The 18327-nt window shown below is 34.0% G+C and overlaps 1 protein-coding gene across 19 annotated transcripts in view; it reads right to left on the reverse strand.

Moving 5' to 3' along the window:
• Positions 1-1050: 1050 nt before the first annotated feature.
• Positions 1051-18327, reverse strand: part of ifnphi1 (interferon phi 1) — a 44154-nt gene continuing 26877 nt past the window's right edge. For 5 of the 19 annotated variants that reach the window (XM_052139078.1, XM_052139082.1, XM_052139085.1 and 2 more), the window contains exons 2-6: positions 2675-2752; positions 2337-2405; positions 1970-2125; positions 1742-1834; positions 1051-1169 (exon numbers count right to left, since the gene is read on the reverse strand). In XM_052139078.1, coding sequence (XP_051995038.1) covers positions 1065-1169; positions 1742-1834; positions 1970-2125; positions 2337-2405; positions 2675-2713 — 462 coding nt within the window. In that variant the 5' untranslated portion in view covers positions 2714-2752 and the 3' untranslated portion in view covers positions 1051-1064. Of the gene's footprint in view, positions 1170-1741; positions 1835-1969; positions 2126-2336; positions 2406-2674; positions 3009-3252; positions 3283-9611; positions 10161-10714; positions 10811-10945; positions 11102-11311; positions 11381-11648; positions 11793-12184; positions 12306-18327 lie in introns of those variants that run through there. The other 14 variants (XM_052139083.1, XM_052139088.1, XM_052139089.1 and 11 more) reach the window with 10 other exon arrangements.

An 18327-nucleotide genomic window follows, 5' to 3' on the forward strand; every position in this document is an offset into this window, starting at 1 on the left:
ATGACAGTGTGTCCACAGCTTTGCTGTGACTGGCCATTCTTGTATGCGCCCGTTGACTACAGTCTCCTCTAAATATTAGACAATTTGATTGGACGTGTTGTATGTGCACATTTTTACGTTTGATTTTCTCTTTATGTTTTACATTAATTGTAGAATAAAATAATAATTCAAATCACGTTTTTTTAAGTTCATGTATTAATAGCCTAATATACTGTATGTATGTATGTATGTATATATATATATATATATATATATATATATATATATATATATATATATATATATATACATATACACATATATACAAACACCATTTTGAGCCCCTGTCCAATATAGAGATGGACCTGCGTCATTTTTCATCCAAACAGTAAAAAGGAAACTACAAAGTGTGATATTAAAATGGGCATTAAGCATCTGAGTTTGCAGTCGGTGGTCTGTTATAGTAAACTATATGGAACAACATGTTTTAGCTGAAAGAAATCATTGAGAAAAGCGTGACGCAACAAAAATAAGTAGTTTCAATAAATAATATTTATTTCTTCATCTTATAAATAGTATAAAACATTTTTCATTTTAAAACTTTTACAGCAAATAAATAAATATATAAATAAACACATTTAAATAACACAGATCAATAAAAAATAATAAATATGTGGACCTAAATAAAATATCTAAAATACCTGATAATCATATATTTTGCTGAATTGCTGACTGGATGAAACTGAATGAATACTTTATCCAAAGTGCAGCTTTTTCTTCAAAAAGAAGTGAACAAGATAATAACTTCATCTGAGTGTTGCACAAAGAACAACACTCATCAAAACACAAAATAAATAGGTTTCAGTTTGTTAATTGGTCAGATATGTGTGAGAAATATAACCAGATCTGATTTTTTCAAGTTTTCATAAAGAACACATAAGGTAAACTTTGTTACAATTCTGCACAAATTAGTGCTACATTCATTGAAATTAAATACAAAAGTGAGATCATTATATAAACACCATCAAGTTTTTGTTTGTCACAAAGTCAAGCTGTTCTTTCCTCCTGTCAGCCAGTTCTGTCTTTTAATATCTCAGCAGGGTCTTTAAATGGCTTGCAATGATGTCCATCCTATTAAGGTGACTTCTCACAGCTCTCCGGATCTGTTCCCATCCCTGAGCACTGTATTCCTTAAAAACACAAGAGAAACAACTCTACATGAGTACAAAATGACTTTCCTTTTTATGTTGAAGACATTTTCCATCATTGATATTTGTTTTTACAAAGTAGCATTCACATAACAGAAGAGTAAATACAATAATCCTATAAAAAACATAATAAACTGTTATGTTTTTTAACAAGAGAAGTCAAAAGCCTGTGGCGGACAATCATGAAATTATGTGAAAAGTTTTGGCAATGTGCTTGGCAATGACTGGAATGACTGGGGTAAACCACTAGGGTCATACAAAAGGGCGAGAGAGAGAGAGAGAGAGAGAGAGAGAGAGAGAGAGAGAGAGAGAGAGAGAGAGAGAGAGAGAGAGAGAAAAGCATTGAAAGAGGAGCCAGACTCAGCTGGGGGAGCCAGTCCTCCTCTGGCTTTACATTAATATTGTATTTTCAGAATTGGGCAAAAGTCTTAGGAACTTAAGAAGTTTCAAGATTTGTCTTAAGATGCTTATTTATATCTTCAGCTTTGGTATCCAAATTACAGCCAATGACTTCACATATTATAGTGATATTAAGCAATCAAATGAGAACTTACCTTTTTCTTTAGAATTTTCATTAAATCCCTGAAGTGCCTGTTTATTCTTATCTCGTAAGACTCTTTGTGTGATGATTTATGGTATTGAGACACCTAAACAAAATGCAAACATGTAACAAGCTCATAAGTTTAGCTGTTTTATGCACACATGCAGGACACTATAATGCCTTTAGACCAGCTGCAGTGATTTTAGGTATTTATGTAGTAATACTTTTACTCAAGACTTACACATTCTTTTAGTTCAGATGACTGCCTGTGCAGGACACTTAGAAAATTATCAATGGTCTTGTGGTTCCATTTCACTGAATTCATGTGCTCTCTGTCATCCATGAGGTGGATGATATGGCCAAAGGTCAAGGCAAGAAACCTCACCTGGTCTTCCACCTGTCAGGGCACATAGTGTTAAACATGACATCAATGGTCCTTACAGATTGTAAACATTGACATGATGTATAAATAGTCAAGCTTTATAAACAAATAAAGGATTTTTAACTCCTGATTATTCGCGATTTCACATGTAATAAAATAGCAGTTGTCATACTGAACATTTTTAGTTTTTGGATAAATTTGATACTTTACAGTATATTCTTCTTACCTTAGCCTTGCCAATCAATTTGTACAGGGCCCCGGGAAATCGCACATTTCCTACAGGATGTTCTGAACCCTATAAGACAGACAGAGTAAAAATGTAATTTCTGATATGTCACAAACAGTATATCTCATACTGTATGTCTTCCATTGCAGTTTTAATGTCAAGTGCATCCGATAGGAAAAAAGACCATGCACTGTATCCTATTTCAAATCATTTAAAATAGTCCTAACCAATAAAATTAAACCAATAAAAATCACATTTAGCCAGTCTTGGTAAGACTTGAACAATAAATTGCTATTAAAATATAAATAAATCAGTGCTGTCAATTGTAAGTTACTCACCATTTGGGAAAGCAGGGTCAGAGACTCCGAGCTTATCATCTTGTACCGGCCGAGCCACTCGCAGGCATTGCATTGACTCTGCAGAGTAAAAAATATAACAAACATGTACGTCCACATTTGGGATTGTTTCATCATTGCACACATGCAATAGCTTTCTACGTTGTCGCTCAAGAGAATATTTCATCTCCATGGTGGAGTGAGTCGGATATATTCGAGAGTATGGAAAGGGAAAACGAAGGAGGCTAGGCTATGGCTAGTTGATACAAGAGAAGAATTCCCCGTACAGTCTTTTCATACGTTTTTACTTTCACTTTCTACTTTCTTAAGAGAGAGTATAGCGAATACCATAAGAAATAACTTCTCTTATCTATGAACTTTTAAATGTACTTGCATTTTAAAATTGATCAAAAGTACTTTTAGAAAATTTAGTTTTAGAGCTCTTTAATTCACTTTAGTTTACAAGACCGCAGTTCAATACAGACACAGTCAGTCCTGGTTAATGCAACGATTTTCCCACGCTAACGGCAACATAAACTTACATATAGGTCAAAGTAATCCCACAGGTCAAGAAGACCTACCTGATTCCAAAGTATTTCAAGGTCGCTGAAGAAGGGGAAACTCGTTCGTGTTCACAGCAGATTTGGCAGCGGGTAGAAAAACTTTCGGTTTAAATAAGGTGTGACGTAGAGCGTTGCGCTTTGTAATGGAACGTGCTGACATCACTCTCATTGGATTTCACCGCACTTTCTCCTGCTGCAGTTCACTGGAATGCCACTGCAATGCAATCTTTTCGAAAATCATGCGAAAATAATGAGCAAGCAAATTGCAATGCTTTGCTTTGATTTCCCACCAGATCACTTATCAAAAGAATACTTTACTCTAGTGTATTTAAGGGTTCAAGAATCAAAGGTTCAGACACCCCCACTACTCAGTCGTACAGACACCCATCCGTTGGGCACTATAGTCCAGTTTCAACCCCTATAAGGTGTTTTCCTCCACCCCTCCGTTTTCCCAATATTTTGGATTGTTTGTAAAAAAAAAAAAAACATTAAAATCTAAATCGAACTCTTCCTATAGGCCGTTTGCCCGATCGGAACCAAACCAGTGCAGAAAGATTCAGCAGATTCCCAATATGAAAAGTTATCAAAGGAATTTTGAAATTCTGATTTATCGTCAAAGGTTACGCCAAAACGTTTGAAGTCGCTCGTTATTCTGACCATGATATTATTATTGTTATTATTATTATTATTATTATTATTAGTTATTATTATTAGTTATTTTGCACCATGCATGCTAAGATTTCTTTCTTCAAGAATTTCAGCTTTTACTAAGAAACTATTTTTACTTTAAGCCCAGATAAAAATATAAAAGTGACTTTGCTGTAAACATCCTCATTCTGAACAACTTTGCCTTAAGTATCAATTATTTGAAATACTTGTGATTATTTTAAAAGATTACTTATTTGAACTAGTCCTAGTCCGTTCACCCGATTGGAACCAAACCAGTGCACAAAGATTATCTGGAGTCCCAAAATGAAAAGTTTTCAAATGAATTTGAAATTCGAAATTTATCGTCAAATAGTCTATGTCCAAACTTTCATAATGGTGTGACCACTTTTACTAAACTGGTTAACTGAATCAGATATTGTCACCATAATTTGGTTCACATGCAGATAGAGTTTTTCTATAGGACACACAAAAACATTTTTTGCTCTGTGATTCCTTGCATCATGCACAAGAGTTTTGCCCCCTGTCAGAGTTTTGCTCCACCTCTTCGTTTTCCTGATATTTTGGATTGTTGGAAAAAATTCGAAACAAACTCATCCTAGGCCATTTGCCCGACTGGAACTAAACCAGTGCAGAAATATTAAGCAGAGTTCCAATATGAAAAGTTATCAAAGCAATTTTGAAATTCTGATTTATCGCAAAACGTTTGTGGTGGGCATATCCATTTTACCTAAACGGTTATAACTTTTGAACAGATTGAAATATTAACGCAAATTTGGGCTCATTCTGAGGACACACACAAAATATTGCACACCTTTGCCTCTTGGTGGCGCTATAATACAAATTACAAAATAAAAAATAGATCTAAATATATATCCGATTGACTTGAAATTTTGCATGCAATGTCTTTGTCCAAGGTGTCATCATGGTCTATGAAGATAGTGGCATATCTTTAAAAATATGTCCGCTATCGACCAATCAGCTTTCAGCAGCTTTTATGTAGCATTTGTCTCTTGGCCCAAGAGGTTTGTGTAAAATTTGAAAAACGTTGGCCACCAGGAGGTACTGTCTTATTTTACATGCGTGTAAATCGTTGTAAATACCGCTGTTTTTAACAAAGAAATACATTATTCACACCATATTGTAGATCTCCTCATTCTGAACAACTTTACCTTAAAGACCATTGGTGTGAAACAAAACGTTCAATAAATAAATACTTAAGATTATTTTAAAAGATGACTTTTTCAAACTAGTCCTAGGCCGCTCACCTAATCGGAAGCAAACCAGTGCAGAGTGATTCTCTGGTGTCCCAAAATGAAATGTTATCAAAGGAATTTGGACATTTTGATTTATCGTCAAACAGTAAGCCAAAATTTTCATAATGGATAAGACCACTTTTATAAAAATGGTTATTATTCCTAAGCAGAATAAGATATTGTTACCAAATTTGGTAAACATATGTTTGGATTAATACTAAGGACACACAAAAGCAGTTGTGAACCTCCACCTCTTGGTGGCGCTATAAATCTAAACACGTAAAAAAGGATCTAACTTTGGAACATCTGGGCCGATTGACTTGAAAGTTTACCTAGAAAAACATGGTCGCCATCAACAAAATCACATTTTAGCAGCTATTTGATCTAGTCCTATTCAGTTCACCCGATCTGAACCAAACCAGTGCAGAAAGATTCTCTGGAGTTTCATTATTAAGAATTATCCAAAAAGTTTTAACCTTCGATTGAATGTCGCAATGCTACACCAAAACATTAGCTGTTTGCATTGCCACTTTTACTTAAACAGTTATGGATGGATGGACTTGAATGTAATGAGATATTTTCACAAAATTTGAGAAAAGTTTGTATGGGGGTAATTTAGAGGACATATGAAAAATAAAATCATACCTTTACCTCTCAGTGGCGCTAAAACAATCAGGAATGAAAAAAATACCAAATCTGTGTGATACTTCAGAAGATGTTTCTCAAAATTATGGCACTTTAACATTGTTTTAGTTGTTTTCAGGCTATCTAATTAGGTTGGCTTGACTTGTCCTACACCGTTTGGCATAAACCCACAAATTAGCTGTCAAATCAACCAAACTATTTATGACACCTGTGCTATGACGTTTCTATGGGGGTATGGTGCACCCGTGCAAAAAATGTCCCAAAAATCCTATAGAATTTGCATTGTGACAAATTTTGAGAGATCATATCTCCGGATCAGGTGGACTAGTTTAATACGGTCTACCAAGCAGTTTTGGATAATTACATGAGACTGGGGTAAGATGTACCCTGGGGAAAAACTGGCTCAAAGATGCACCATAGGCATACTATCGCAAGGGTCTCCCCCATGAAAACAATAGTTTTTTTACTACTGTGACAAGACAATTAATTTTGTGGGATAATTTCTCCCAATCAGAATGTCGTAGAGACATAGGGGCAGGCACATTTCACTTGGACTACCAATCAGTCTTTAAGTATCATCTTGGAAATGGCATAGCCACACCCTAGCAACGATTTACGGCACCCTAGTAACTGCCCCATAGACTTCCATTCAAAATGGCTCAGAAGGATATCTTCCGGCCAGAATGTCGCAGACACTTGGGGATTGGATCTTTTGAGTCAGGTTAGTAATCAGGCCAATAAGAATCTCTCTGCTCATTGGCTTGCCATGCCGTAGCAGCCATTTAGAGCCCCATTGCAACCAGCCCCATTGGCTTATATTCAAAATGGCTGATTGTGATCCCGTTGGATCAGAATGTCCTAAAGAAATGACAGTTGAATTGTTTTACTTGGGTGAGCAATCAAACTTCAGGTATCATCATTTAGAGCACCCTAGCAACAAAACCTCATTTGACTAAGGGTAACAAGGAGCCTTTTCAGTGTCACCTTGGTAACTGCCTAGCATCCAAATGGGGTTAACCTAGCAACCAAATAACAAATCATGTATCTCTGCACCAGAACATCGGAGAGACATCCGGTTCCTTTCATTTGACTCAAGGTAGCAAGGAGCCTTTTGAGTATTATCAAAGTAACTGCCTAGCAACCAAATGGGGTTACCCTAGCAACCATGTAAAAAAATCACATATCTCTGCACCAGACCATCGGAGAGACATCCGGTTCCTTTCATTTGACTCAGACAAAACAAATCAAACAAAAAACACATTTTGGGCCAAAAATCTTGAATAATTTTGCTTCAAAAGATATGGATTATCTTTATCTTTACAACCACTGGACTCAAATGGATTGAATTTATGCTGTTTTTATATGCTTTTTACAGCTTCAAAATATTGGTACAAAATTTTCAACAAATTTAGTTTAGGAAAGAATCTATTCTGTCAGTTTGCATTATTTGGCATCCACTGGATCATTTCTGTCAATTCTGATTATTATGTTTATTTCTTCACATGTGCTTGGACCCCGATTATATTATTGTTATTATTATTGAAATTATAAAAAAAAAAAATTCATTTCACTGATTTCATACAACCATGTCCAATAATAAAACTAGTAGACTTATGGTATTTTCTTTTAAGGAGACCTGAAAAATATAATAAACTTAGGGTGAAATCAACTAAAATGGGCAACTTTTTGGTTAATTGTCTAAACACCTATCGAAAAAATTATATATTTTTTGTCCCACATCAATTAATTTGTCAAAGGTCACCCACAAAGACAACCACATCATTATCATGTAAACTGTGCCACCTCATCAGGTTAAATGGACCATAACATTTCAAACTAAACATGAATCAATGAACAATACATTTAATTTTAAAACAAAATTTAAAACAATGAATATGTTTCTTAAACTGTGTAGAAACAAATGTGTAGCATCACAAAATGAAAAGTTAAAGGTTGTTCTCTTAAAAACATTAGAATAAGACTTAGTTATAAAAAGGATATTTGGTACAATCTTTAGAACATTACAATCATAAAATGATGTTAAAAGTTACTCCTTTTATTCTCTCCTCACTCCACTGATGAAATATTTTCCTCTTTTTTACATTTCTTTCTTCTCTATGTACATTCTGTTCCTTTCGTCTCTCTCCCTTTCTGTTCTTACTTCTTGGCATTATATCTGGAAAAATAAAGTGTAGGCTATGGAGTTAGATTGAATATGTTGTATACATGTATGATTTTTTTGATGAGTAATATAAAATATCTTTAAGATGAGCAGTAACAAAATACATTAAAATTATATTTGGAAAGTGGCCCATTTGATCTGAAAGTTGGTGGGGCATTTTATCTACCACCTTCAGGTAAAATGGCCACCACATAAAATTGCATTTTCCTTATAAATTAATTTTATTTAATGCAAACCAAACATAGTATTTAAAAAATATGCCCAAAAACTTCAAATTGAACAATTAATATGTCCTGTAACTTGAGTATTATCCACTTACAGAGCTTTTTACTTGAGACAAGGCTGATAGTCGCACCCCCAACCATCTGGTTTTGAAGACAGTCTCACTTTGAAGTCTTGCCCCGCCCACCTCAGCAGCCTTAAACCAACAAATTCACGTTTAACAGATCAAGCACCACTGTGGCAACAGATAACACCGTTTGATTTTTTGTAGGGAGAATTATGAAAGAGCAGACATACTCTAACGTTAAAAGGCCCTATACAAAAACATACTTAAAAAAACAAAAATAATAATAATAATTAAAACTAATTAAAAAAAAAGAAGAAAATCAAGAATTCAATCAAAAGTTACAACTGTGTGCAATGCCAATTATTTAATTCGAACTATTATATTTAGAATTTAAGTTAGAATTGTATATAACTATATATATATATATATATATATATATATATACTATATATATATATATATATAATTTCATTTAATTTGTCTGCATCTTTATTTTCCATCTAAACATAAAACGAAAGTAACTAAAGAAGATGTTTAATTGTTCAACATGAATCTCACATTTCTATGCCCAATTTTTTGTTTATTAATTCCTGAATTGACCCATCTGACTTGCCTGAGGTTGGTTTCTCAACACTTAAATTAAACAGTCTCACATCCTTTGATGACACAGTGTGTCTACAGCTTTGCTCGGCCATTCTTGTACAGCGCCGCTGACTACAGTCTCCTCTAAATATTAGACAATTTGATTGACATTTTTACGTTTGATTTTCTCTTATGTTTATCAAAAATAAAATAATTTTAAATAAAAAATTAAAATACTTTACTGTTTTTTATGTTATTTTTTTCATTCATAATTTATTAATATGTATTTTTTTAAATGTTAAATAAAATGAAATAAAAATTGTATTCAAATAAAATAGATCCTTTCATTATTGTTTAAATTGTGCTTTTGGTTATTTGTAAGGTATTATAGGATATTTAAAAAGTATGATTTTGGCGCCCTATGAGTTGCATTTGTCGAATACCCCCATTTTTGAGCCCCTGTCCAATATAGAGATGGACCTGCGTCATTTTTCATCCAAACAGTAAAAAGGAAACTACAAAGTGTGATATTAAAATGGGCATTAAGCATCTGAGTTTGCAGTCGGTGGTCTGTTATAGTAAACTATATGGAACAACATGTTTTAGCTGAAAGAAATCATTGAGAAAAGCGTGATGCGACAAAAATAAGTAGTTTCAATAAATAATATTTATTTCTTCATCTTATAAATAGTATAAAACATTTTTCATTTTAAAACTTTTACAGCAAATAAATAAATATATAAATAAACACATTTAAATAACACAGATCAATAAAAAATAATAAATATGTGGACCTAAATAAAATATCTAAAATACCTGATAATCATATATTTTGCTGAATTGCTGACTGGATGAAACTGAATGAATACTTTATCCAAAGTGCAGCGCTTTTTCTTCAAAAAGAAGTGAACAAGATAATAACTTCATCTGAGTGTTGCACAAAGAACAACACTCATCAAAACGCAAAATAAATAGGTTTCAGTTTGTTAATTGGTCAGATATGTGTGAGAAATATAACCAGATCTGATTTTTTCAAGTTTTCATAAAGAACACATAAGGTAAACTTTGTTACAATTCTGCACAAATTAGTGCTACATTCATTGAAATTAAATACAAAAGTGAGATCATTATATAAACACCATCAAGTTTTTGTTTGTCACAAAGTCAAGCGGTTCTTTCCTCCTGTCGCCAGTTCTGTCTTTTAATATCTCAGCAGGGTCTTTAAATGGCTTGCAATGATGTCCATCCTATTAAGGTGACTTCTCACAGCTCTCCGGATCTGTTCCCATCCCTGAGCACTGTATTCCTTAAAAACACAAGAGAAACAACTCTACATGAGTACAAAATGACTTTCCTTTTTATGTTGAAGACATTTTCCATCATTGATATTTGTTTTTACAAAGTAGCATTCACATAACAGAAGAGTAAATACAATAATCCTATAAAAAACATAATAAACTGTTATGTTTTTTATACAAGAGAAGTCAAAAGCCTGTGGCGGACAATCATGAAATTATGTGAAAAGTTTTGGCAATGTGCTTGGCAATGACTGGAATGACTGGGGTAAACCACTAGGGTCATACAAAAGGGTAGAGAGAGAGAGAGAGAGAGAGAGAGAGAGAGAGAGAGAGAGAGAGAGAGAGAGAGAGAGCATTGAAAGAGGAGCCAGACTCAGCTGGGGAGCCAGTCCTCCTCTGGCTTTACATTAATATTGTATTTTCAGAATTGGGCAAAAGTCTTAGGAACTTAAGAAGTTTCAAGATTTGTCTTAAGATGCTTATTTATATCTTCAGCTTTGGTATCCAAATTACAGCCAATGACTTCACATATTATAGTGATATTAAGCAATCAAATGAGAACTTACCTTTTCTTTAGAATTTTCATTAAATCCCTGAAGTGCCTGTTTATTCTTATCTCGTAAGACTCTTTGTGTGATGATTTATGGTATTGAGACACCTAAACAAAATGCAAACATGTAACAAGCTCATAAGTTTAGCTGTTTTATGCACACATGCAGGACACTATAATGCCTTTAGACCAGCTGCAGTGATTTTAGGTATTTATGTAGTAATACTTTTACTCAAGACTTACACATTCTTTTAGTTCAGATGACTGCCTGTGCAGGACATTTAGAAAATTATCAATGGTCTTGTGGTTCCATTTCACTGAATTCATGTGCTCTCTGTCATCCATGAGGTGGATGATATGGCCAAAGGTCAAGGCAAGAAACCTCACCTGGTCTTCCACCTGTCAGGGCACATAGTGTTAAACATGACATCAATGGTCCTTACAGATTGTAAACATTGACATGATGTATAAATAGTCAAGCTTTCTAAACAAATAAAGGATTTTTAACTCCTGATTATTCGCATTTCACATGTAATAAAATAGCAGTTGTCATACTGAACATTTTACATTTTTGGATAAATTTGATACTTTACAGTATATTCTTCTTACCTTAGCCTTGCCAATCAATTTGTACAGGGCCCCGGGAAATCGCACATTTCCTACAGGATGTTCTGCACCCTATAAGACAGACAGAGTAAAAATGTAATTTCTCATATGTCACAAACAGTATATCTCATACTGTATGTCTTCCATTGCAGTTTTAATGTCAAGTGCATCCGATAGGAAAAAAGACCCTGCACTGTATCCTATTTCAAATCATTTAAAATAGTCCTAACCAATAAAATAAAACCAATAAAATCACATTTAGCCAGTCTTGGTAAGACTTGAACAATAAATTGCTATTAAAATATAAATAAATCAGTGCTGTCAATTGTAAGTTACTCACCATTTGGGAAAGCAGGGTCAGAGACTCCGAGCTTATCATCTTGTACCGGCCGAGCCACTCGCAGGCATTGCATTGACTCTGCAGAGTAAAAAATATAACAAACATGTACGTCCACATTTGGGATTGTTTCATCATTGCACACATGCAATAGCTTTCTACGTTGTCGCTCAAGAGAATATTTCATCTCCATGGTGGAGTGAGTCGGATATATTCGAGAGTATGGAAAGGGAAAACGAAGGAGGCTAGGCTATGGCTAGTTGATACAAGAGAAGAATTCCCGTACAGTCTTTTTCATACGTTTTTACTTTCACTTTCTACTTTCTTAGAGAGTATAGCGAATACCATAAGAAATAACTTCTCTTATCTATGAACTTTTAAATGTACTTGCATTTTAAAATTGATCAAAAGTACTTTTAGAAAATTTAGTTTTAGAGCTCTTTAATTCACTTTAGTTTACAAGACCGCAGTTCAATACAGACACAGTCAGTCCTGGTTAATGCAACGATTTTCCCACGCTAATGGCAACATAAACTTACATATAGGTCAAAGTAATCCCACAGGTCAAGAAGACCTACCTGATTCCAAAGTATTTCAAGGTCGCTGAAGAAGGGGGAAACTCGTTCGTGTTCACAGCAGATTTGGCAGCGGGTAGAAAAACTTTCGGTTTAAATAAGGTGTGACGTAGAGCGTTGCGCTTTGTAATGGAACGTGCTGACATCACTCTCATTGGATTTCACCGCACTTTCTCCTGCTGCAGTTCACTGGAATGCCACTGCAATGCAATCTTTTGACACCATGCGAAAATAATGAGCAAGCAAATTGCAATGCTTTGCTTTGATTTCCCACCAGATCACTTATCAAAAGAATACTTTACTCTAGTGTATTTAAGGGTTCAAGAATCAAAGGTTCAGACACCCCCACTACTCAGTCGTACAGACACCCATCCGTTGGGCACTATAGTCCAGTTTCAACCCCTATAAGGTGTTTTCCTCCACCCCTCCGTTTTCCCAATATTTTGGATTGTTTGAAAAAAAAAAAAACATTAAAATCTAAACGAACTCTTCCTATAGGCCGTTTGCCCGATCGGAACCAAACCAGTGCAGAAAGATTCAGCAGATTCCCAATATGAAAAGTTATCAAAGGAATTTTGAAATTCTGATTTATCGTCAAAGGTTGCGCCAGAACATTTGAAGTCACTCGTTATTCTGACCATGTTATTATTACTGTTATTATTATTATTATTATTATTATTATTATTATTATTATTATTATTGTTGTTATTATTATTTTGCACCATGCATGCTAAGATTTCTTTCTTCAAGAATTTCAGCTTTTACTAAGAAACTATTTTTACTTTAAGCCCAGATAAAAATATAAAAAGTGACTTTGCTGTAAACATCCTCATTCTGAACAACTTTGCCTTAAGTATCAATTATTTGAAATACTTGTGATTATTTTAAAAGATTACTTATTTGAACTAGTCCTAGTCCGTTCACCCGATTGGAACCAAACCAGTGCACAAAGATTATCTGGAGTCCCAAAATGAAAAGTTTTCAAATGAATTTGAAATTCGAAATTTATCGTCAAATAGTCTATGTCCAAACTTTCATAATGGTGTGACCACTTTTACTAAACTGGTTAACTGAATCAGATATTGTCACCATAATTTGGTTCACATGCAGATAGAGTTTTTCTAAGGACACACAAAAACATTTTTGCTCTGTGATTCCTTGCATCATGCACAAGAGTTTTGCCCCCTGTCAGAGTTTTGCTCCGACCTCTTCGTTTTCCTGATATTTTGGATTGTTGGAAAAAATTCGAAACAAACTCATCCTAGGCCATTTGCCCGACTGGAACTAAACCAGTGCAGAAATATTAAGCAGAGTTCCAATATGAAAAGTTATCAAAGCAATTTTGAAATTCTGATTTATCACAAAACGTTTGTGGTGGGCATATCCATTTTACCTAAACGGTTATAACTTTTGAACAGATTGAAATATTAACGCCAAATTTGGGCTCATTCTGAGGACACACACAAAATATTGCACACCTTTGCTTCTTGGTGGCGCTATAATACAAATTACAAAATAAAAAATAGATCTAAATATATATCCGATTGACTTGAAATTTTGCATGCAATGTCTTTGTCCAAGGTGTCATCATGGTCTATGAAGATAGTGGCATATCTTTAAAAATATGTCCACTATCGACCAATCAGCTTTCAGCAGCTTTTATGTAGCATTTGTCTCTTGGCCCAAGAGGTTTGTGTAAAATTTGAAAAACGTTGGCCACCAGGAGGTACTGTCTTATTTTACATGCGTGTAAATCGTTGTAAATACCGCTGTTTTTAACAAAGAAATACATTATTCACACCATATTGTAGATCTCCTCATTCTGAACAACTTTACCTTAAAGACCATTGGTGTGAAACAAAACGTTCAATAAATAAATACTTAAGATTATTTTAAAAGATGACTTTTTCAAACTAGTCCTAGGCCGTTCACCTAATCGGAAGCAAACCAGTGCAGAGTGATTCTCTGGTGTCCCAAAATGAAATGTTATCAAAGGAATTTGGACATTTTGATTTATCGTCAAACAGTAAGCCAAAATGTTCATAATGGATAAGACCACTTTTATAAAAATGGTTATTATTCCTAAGCAGAATAAGATATTGTTACCAAATTTGGTAAACATATGTTTGGATTAATACTAAGGACACACAAAAGCAGCTGTGAACCTCCACCTCTTGGTGGCGCTATAAATCTAAACACGTAAAAAAGGATCTAACTTTGGAACATCTGGGCCGATTGACTTGAAAGTTTACCTAGAAAAACATGGTCGCCATCAACAAAATCACATTTTAGCAGCTATATGATCTAGTCCTATTCAGTTCACCCGATCTGAACCAAACCAGTGCAGAAAGATTCTCTGGAGTTTCATTATTAAGAATTATCCAAAAAGTTTTAACCTTCGATTGAATGTCGCAATGCTACACCAAAACATTAGCTGTTTGCATTGCCACTTTTACTTAAACAGTTATGGATGGATGGACTTGAATGTAATGAGATATTTTCACAAAATTTGAGAAAAGTTTGTATGGGGGTAATTTAGAGGACATATGAAAAATAAAATCATACCTTTACCTCTCAGTGGCGCTAAAACAATCAGGAATGAAAAAAATACCAAATCTGTGTGATACTTCAGAAGATGTTTCTCAAAATTATGGCACTTTAACATTGTTTTAGTTGTTTTCAGGCTATCTAATTAGGTTGGCTTGACTTGTCCTACACCGTTTGGCATAAACCCACAAATTAGCTGTCAAATCAACCAAACTATTTATGACACCTGTGCTATGACGTTTCTATGGGGGTATGGTGCACCCGTGCAAAAAATGTCCCAAAAATCCCATAGAATTTGCATTGTGACAAATTTTGAGAGATCATATCTCCGGATCAGGTGGACTAGTTTAATACGGTCTACCAAGCAGTTTTGGATAATTACATGAGATTGGGGGTAAGATGTACCCTGGGGGAAAAACTGGCTCAAAGATGCACCATAGGCATACTATCGCAAGGGTCTCCCCATGAAAACAATAGTTTTTTACTACTGTGACAAGACAATTAATTTTGTGGGATAATTTCTCCCAATCAGAATGTCGTAGAGACATAGGGGCAGGCACATTTCACTTGGACTACCAATCAGTCTTTAAGTATCATCTTGGAAATGGCATAGCCACACCCTAGCAACGATTTACGGCACCCTAGTAACCGCCCCATAGACTTCCATTCAAAATGGCTCAGAAGGATATCTTCCGGCCAGAATGTCGCAGACACTTGGGGATTGGATCTTTTGAGTCAGGTTAGTAATAGGCCAATAAGAATCTCTCTGCTCATTGGCTTGCCATGCCGTAGCAGCCATTTAGAGCCCCATTGCAACCAGCCCCATTGGCTTATATTCAAAATGGCTGATTGTGATCCCGTTGGATCAGAATGTCCTAAAGAAATGACAGTTGAATTGTTTTACTTGGGTGAGCAATCAAACTTCAGGTATCATCATTTAGAGCACCCTAGCAACAAAACCTCATTTGACTAAGGGTAACAAGGAGCCTTTTCAGTATCACTTTGGTAACTGCCTAGCATCCAAATGGGGTTAACCTAGCAACCAAATAACAAATCATGTATCTCTGCACCAGAACATCGGAGAGACATCCGGTTCCTTTCATTTGACTCAAGGTAGCAAGGAGCCTTTTGAGTATTATCAAAGTAACTGCCTAGCAACCAAATGGGGTTACCCTAGCAACCATGTAAAAAAATCACATATCTCTGCACCAGACCATCGGAGAGACATCCGGTTCCTTTCATTTGACTCAGACAAAACAAATCAAACAAAAAACACATTTTGGGCCAAAAATCTTGAATAATTTTGCTTCAAAAGATATGGATTATCTTTATCTTTACATCAACTGGACTCAAATGGATTGAATTTATGCTGTTTTTATATGCTTTTTACAGCTTCAAAAAATTGGTACAAAATTTTCAACAAATTTAGTTTAGGAAAGAATCTATTCTGTCAGTTTGCATTATTTGGCATCCACTGGATCATTTCTGTCAATTCTGATTATTATGTTTATTTCTTCACATGTGCTTGGACCCCGATTATATTATTGTTATTATTATTGAAATTATAAAAAAAAAAATTCATTTCACTGATTTCATACAACCATGTCCAATAATAAAACTAGTAGACTTATGGTATTTTCTTTTAAGGAGACCTGAAAAATATAATAAACTTAGGGTGAAATCAACTAAAATGGGCAACTTTTTGGTTAATTGTCTAAACACCTGTCGAAAAAATTATATATTTTTTGTCCCACATCAATTAATTTGTCAAAGGTCACCCACAAAGACAACCACATCATTATCATGTAAACTGTGCCACCTCATCAGGTTAAATGGACCATAACATTTCAAACTAAACATGAATCAATGAACAATACATTTAATTTTAAAACAAAATTTAAAACAATGAATATGTTTCTTAAACTGTGTAGAAACAAATGTGTAGCATCACAAAATGAAAAGTTAAAGGTTGTTCTCTTAAAAACATTAGAATAAGACTTAGTTATAAAAAGGATATTTGGTACAATCTTTAGAACATTACAATCATAAAATGATGTTAAAAGTTACTCCTTTTATTCTCTCCTCACTCCACTGATGAAATATTTTCCTCTTTTTTACATTTCTTTCTTCTCTATGTACATTCTGTTCCTTTCGTCTCTCTCCCTTTCTGTTCTTACTTCTTGGCATTATATCTGGAAAAATAAAGTGTAGGCTATGGAGTTAGATTGAATATGTTGTATACATGTATGATTTTTTTGATGAGTAATATAAAATATCTTTAAGATGAGCAGTAACAAAATACATTAAAATTATATTTGGAAAGTGGCCCATTTGAACTGAAAGTTGGTGGGGCATTTTATCTACCACCTTCAGGTAAAATGGCCACCACATAAAATTGCATTTTCCTTATAAATTAATTTTATTTAATGCAAACCAAACATAGTATTTAAAAAATATGCCCAAAAACTTCAAATTGAACAATTAATATGTCCTGTAACTTGAGTATTATCCACTTACAGAGCTTTTTACTTGAGACAAGGCTGATAGTCGCACCCCCAACCATCTGGTTTTGAAGACAGTCTCACTTTGAAGTCTTGCCCCGCCCACCTCAGCAGCCTTAAACCAACAAATTCACTTTTAACAGATCAAGCACCACTGTGGCAACAGATAACACCGTTTGATTTTTTGTAGGGAGAATTATGAAAGAGCAGACATACTCTAACGTTAAAAGGCCCTATACAAAAACATACTTAAAAAAACAAAAATAATAATAATAATTAAAACTAATTAAAAAAAGAAAAATCAAAAATTCAGTCAAAAGTTACAACTGTGTGCAATGCCAATTATTTAATTCGAACTATTATATTTAGAATTTAAGTTAGAATTGTATATAACATATATATATATATATATGTAATTATCATTTAATTTGTCTGCATCTTTATTTTCCATCTAAACATAAAACGAAAGTAACTAAAGAAGATGTTTAATTGTTCAACATGAATCTCACATTTCTATGCCCAATTTTTTGTTTATTAATTCCTGAATTGACCCATCTGACTTGCCTGAGGTTGGTTTCTCAACACTTAAATTAAACAGTCTCACATCCTTTGATGACACAGTGTGTCTACAGCTTTGCTCGGCCATTCTTGTACAGCGCCGCTGACTACAGTCTCCTCTAAATATTAGACAATTTGATTGACATTTTTACGTTTGATTTTCTCTTTGTTTATCAAAAATAAAATAATTTTAAATAAAAAATTAAAATACTTTACTGTTTTTTATTTTATTTTTTTCATTCATAATTTATTAATATGTATTTTTTTAAATGTTAAATAAAATTAAATAAAAATTGTATTCAAATAAAATAGATCCTTTCATTATTGTTTAAATTGTGCTTTTGGTTATTTGTAAGGTATTATAGGATATTTAAAAAGTATGATTTTGGCGCCCCTATGAGTTGCATTTGTCGAATACCCCCATTTTTGAGCCCCTGTCCAATATAGAGATGGACCTGCGTCATTTTTCATCCAAACAGTAAAAAGGAAACTACAAAGTGT

The sequence above is a fragment of the Xyrauchen texanus genome, chromosome 12, assembly GCF_025860055.1.
Source record: "Xyrauchen texanus isolate HMW12.3.18 chromosome 12, RBS_HiC_50CHRs, whole genome shotgun sequence".
Lineage (NCBI taxonomy): Eukaryota > Metazoa > Chordata > Actinopteri > Cypriniformes > Catostomidae > Xyrauchen > Xyrauchen texanus.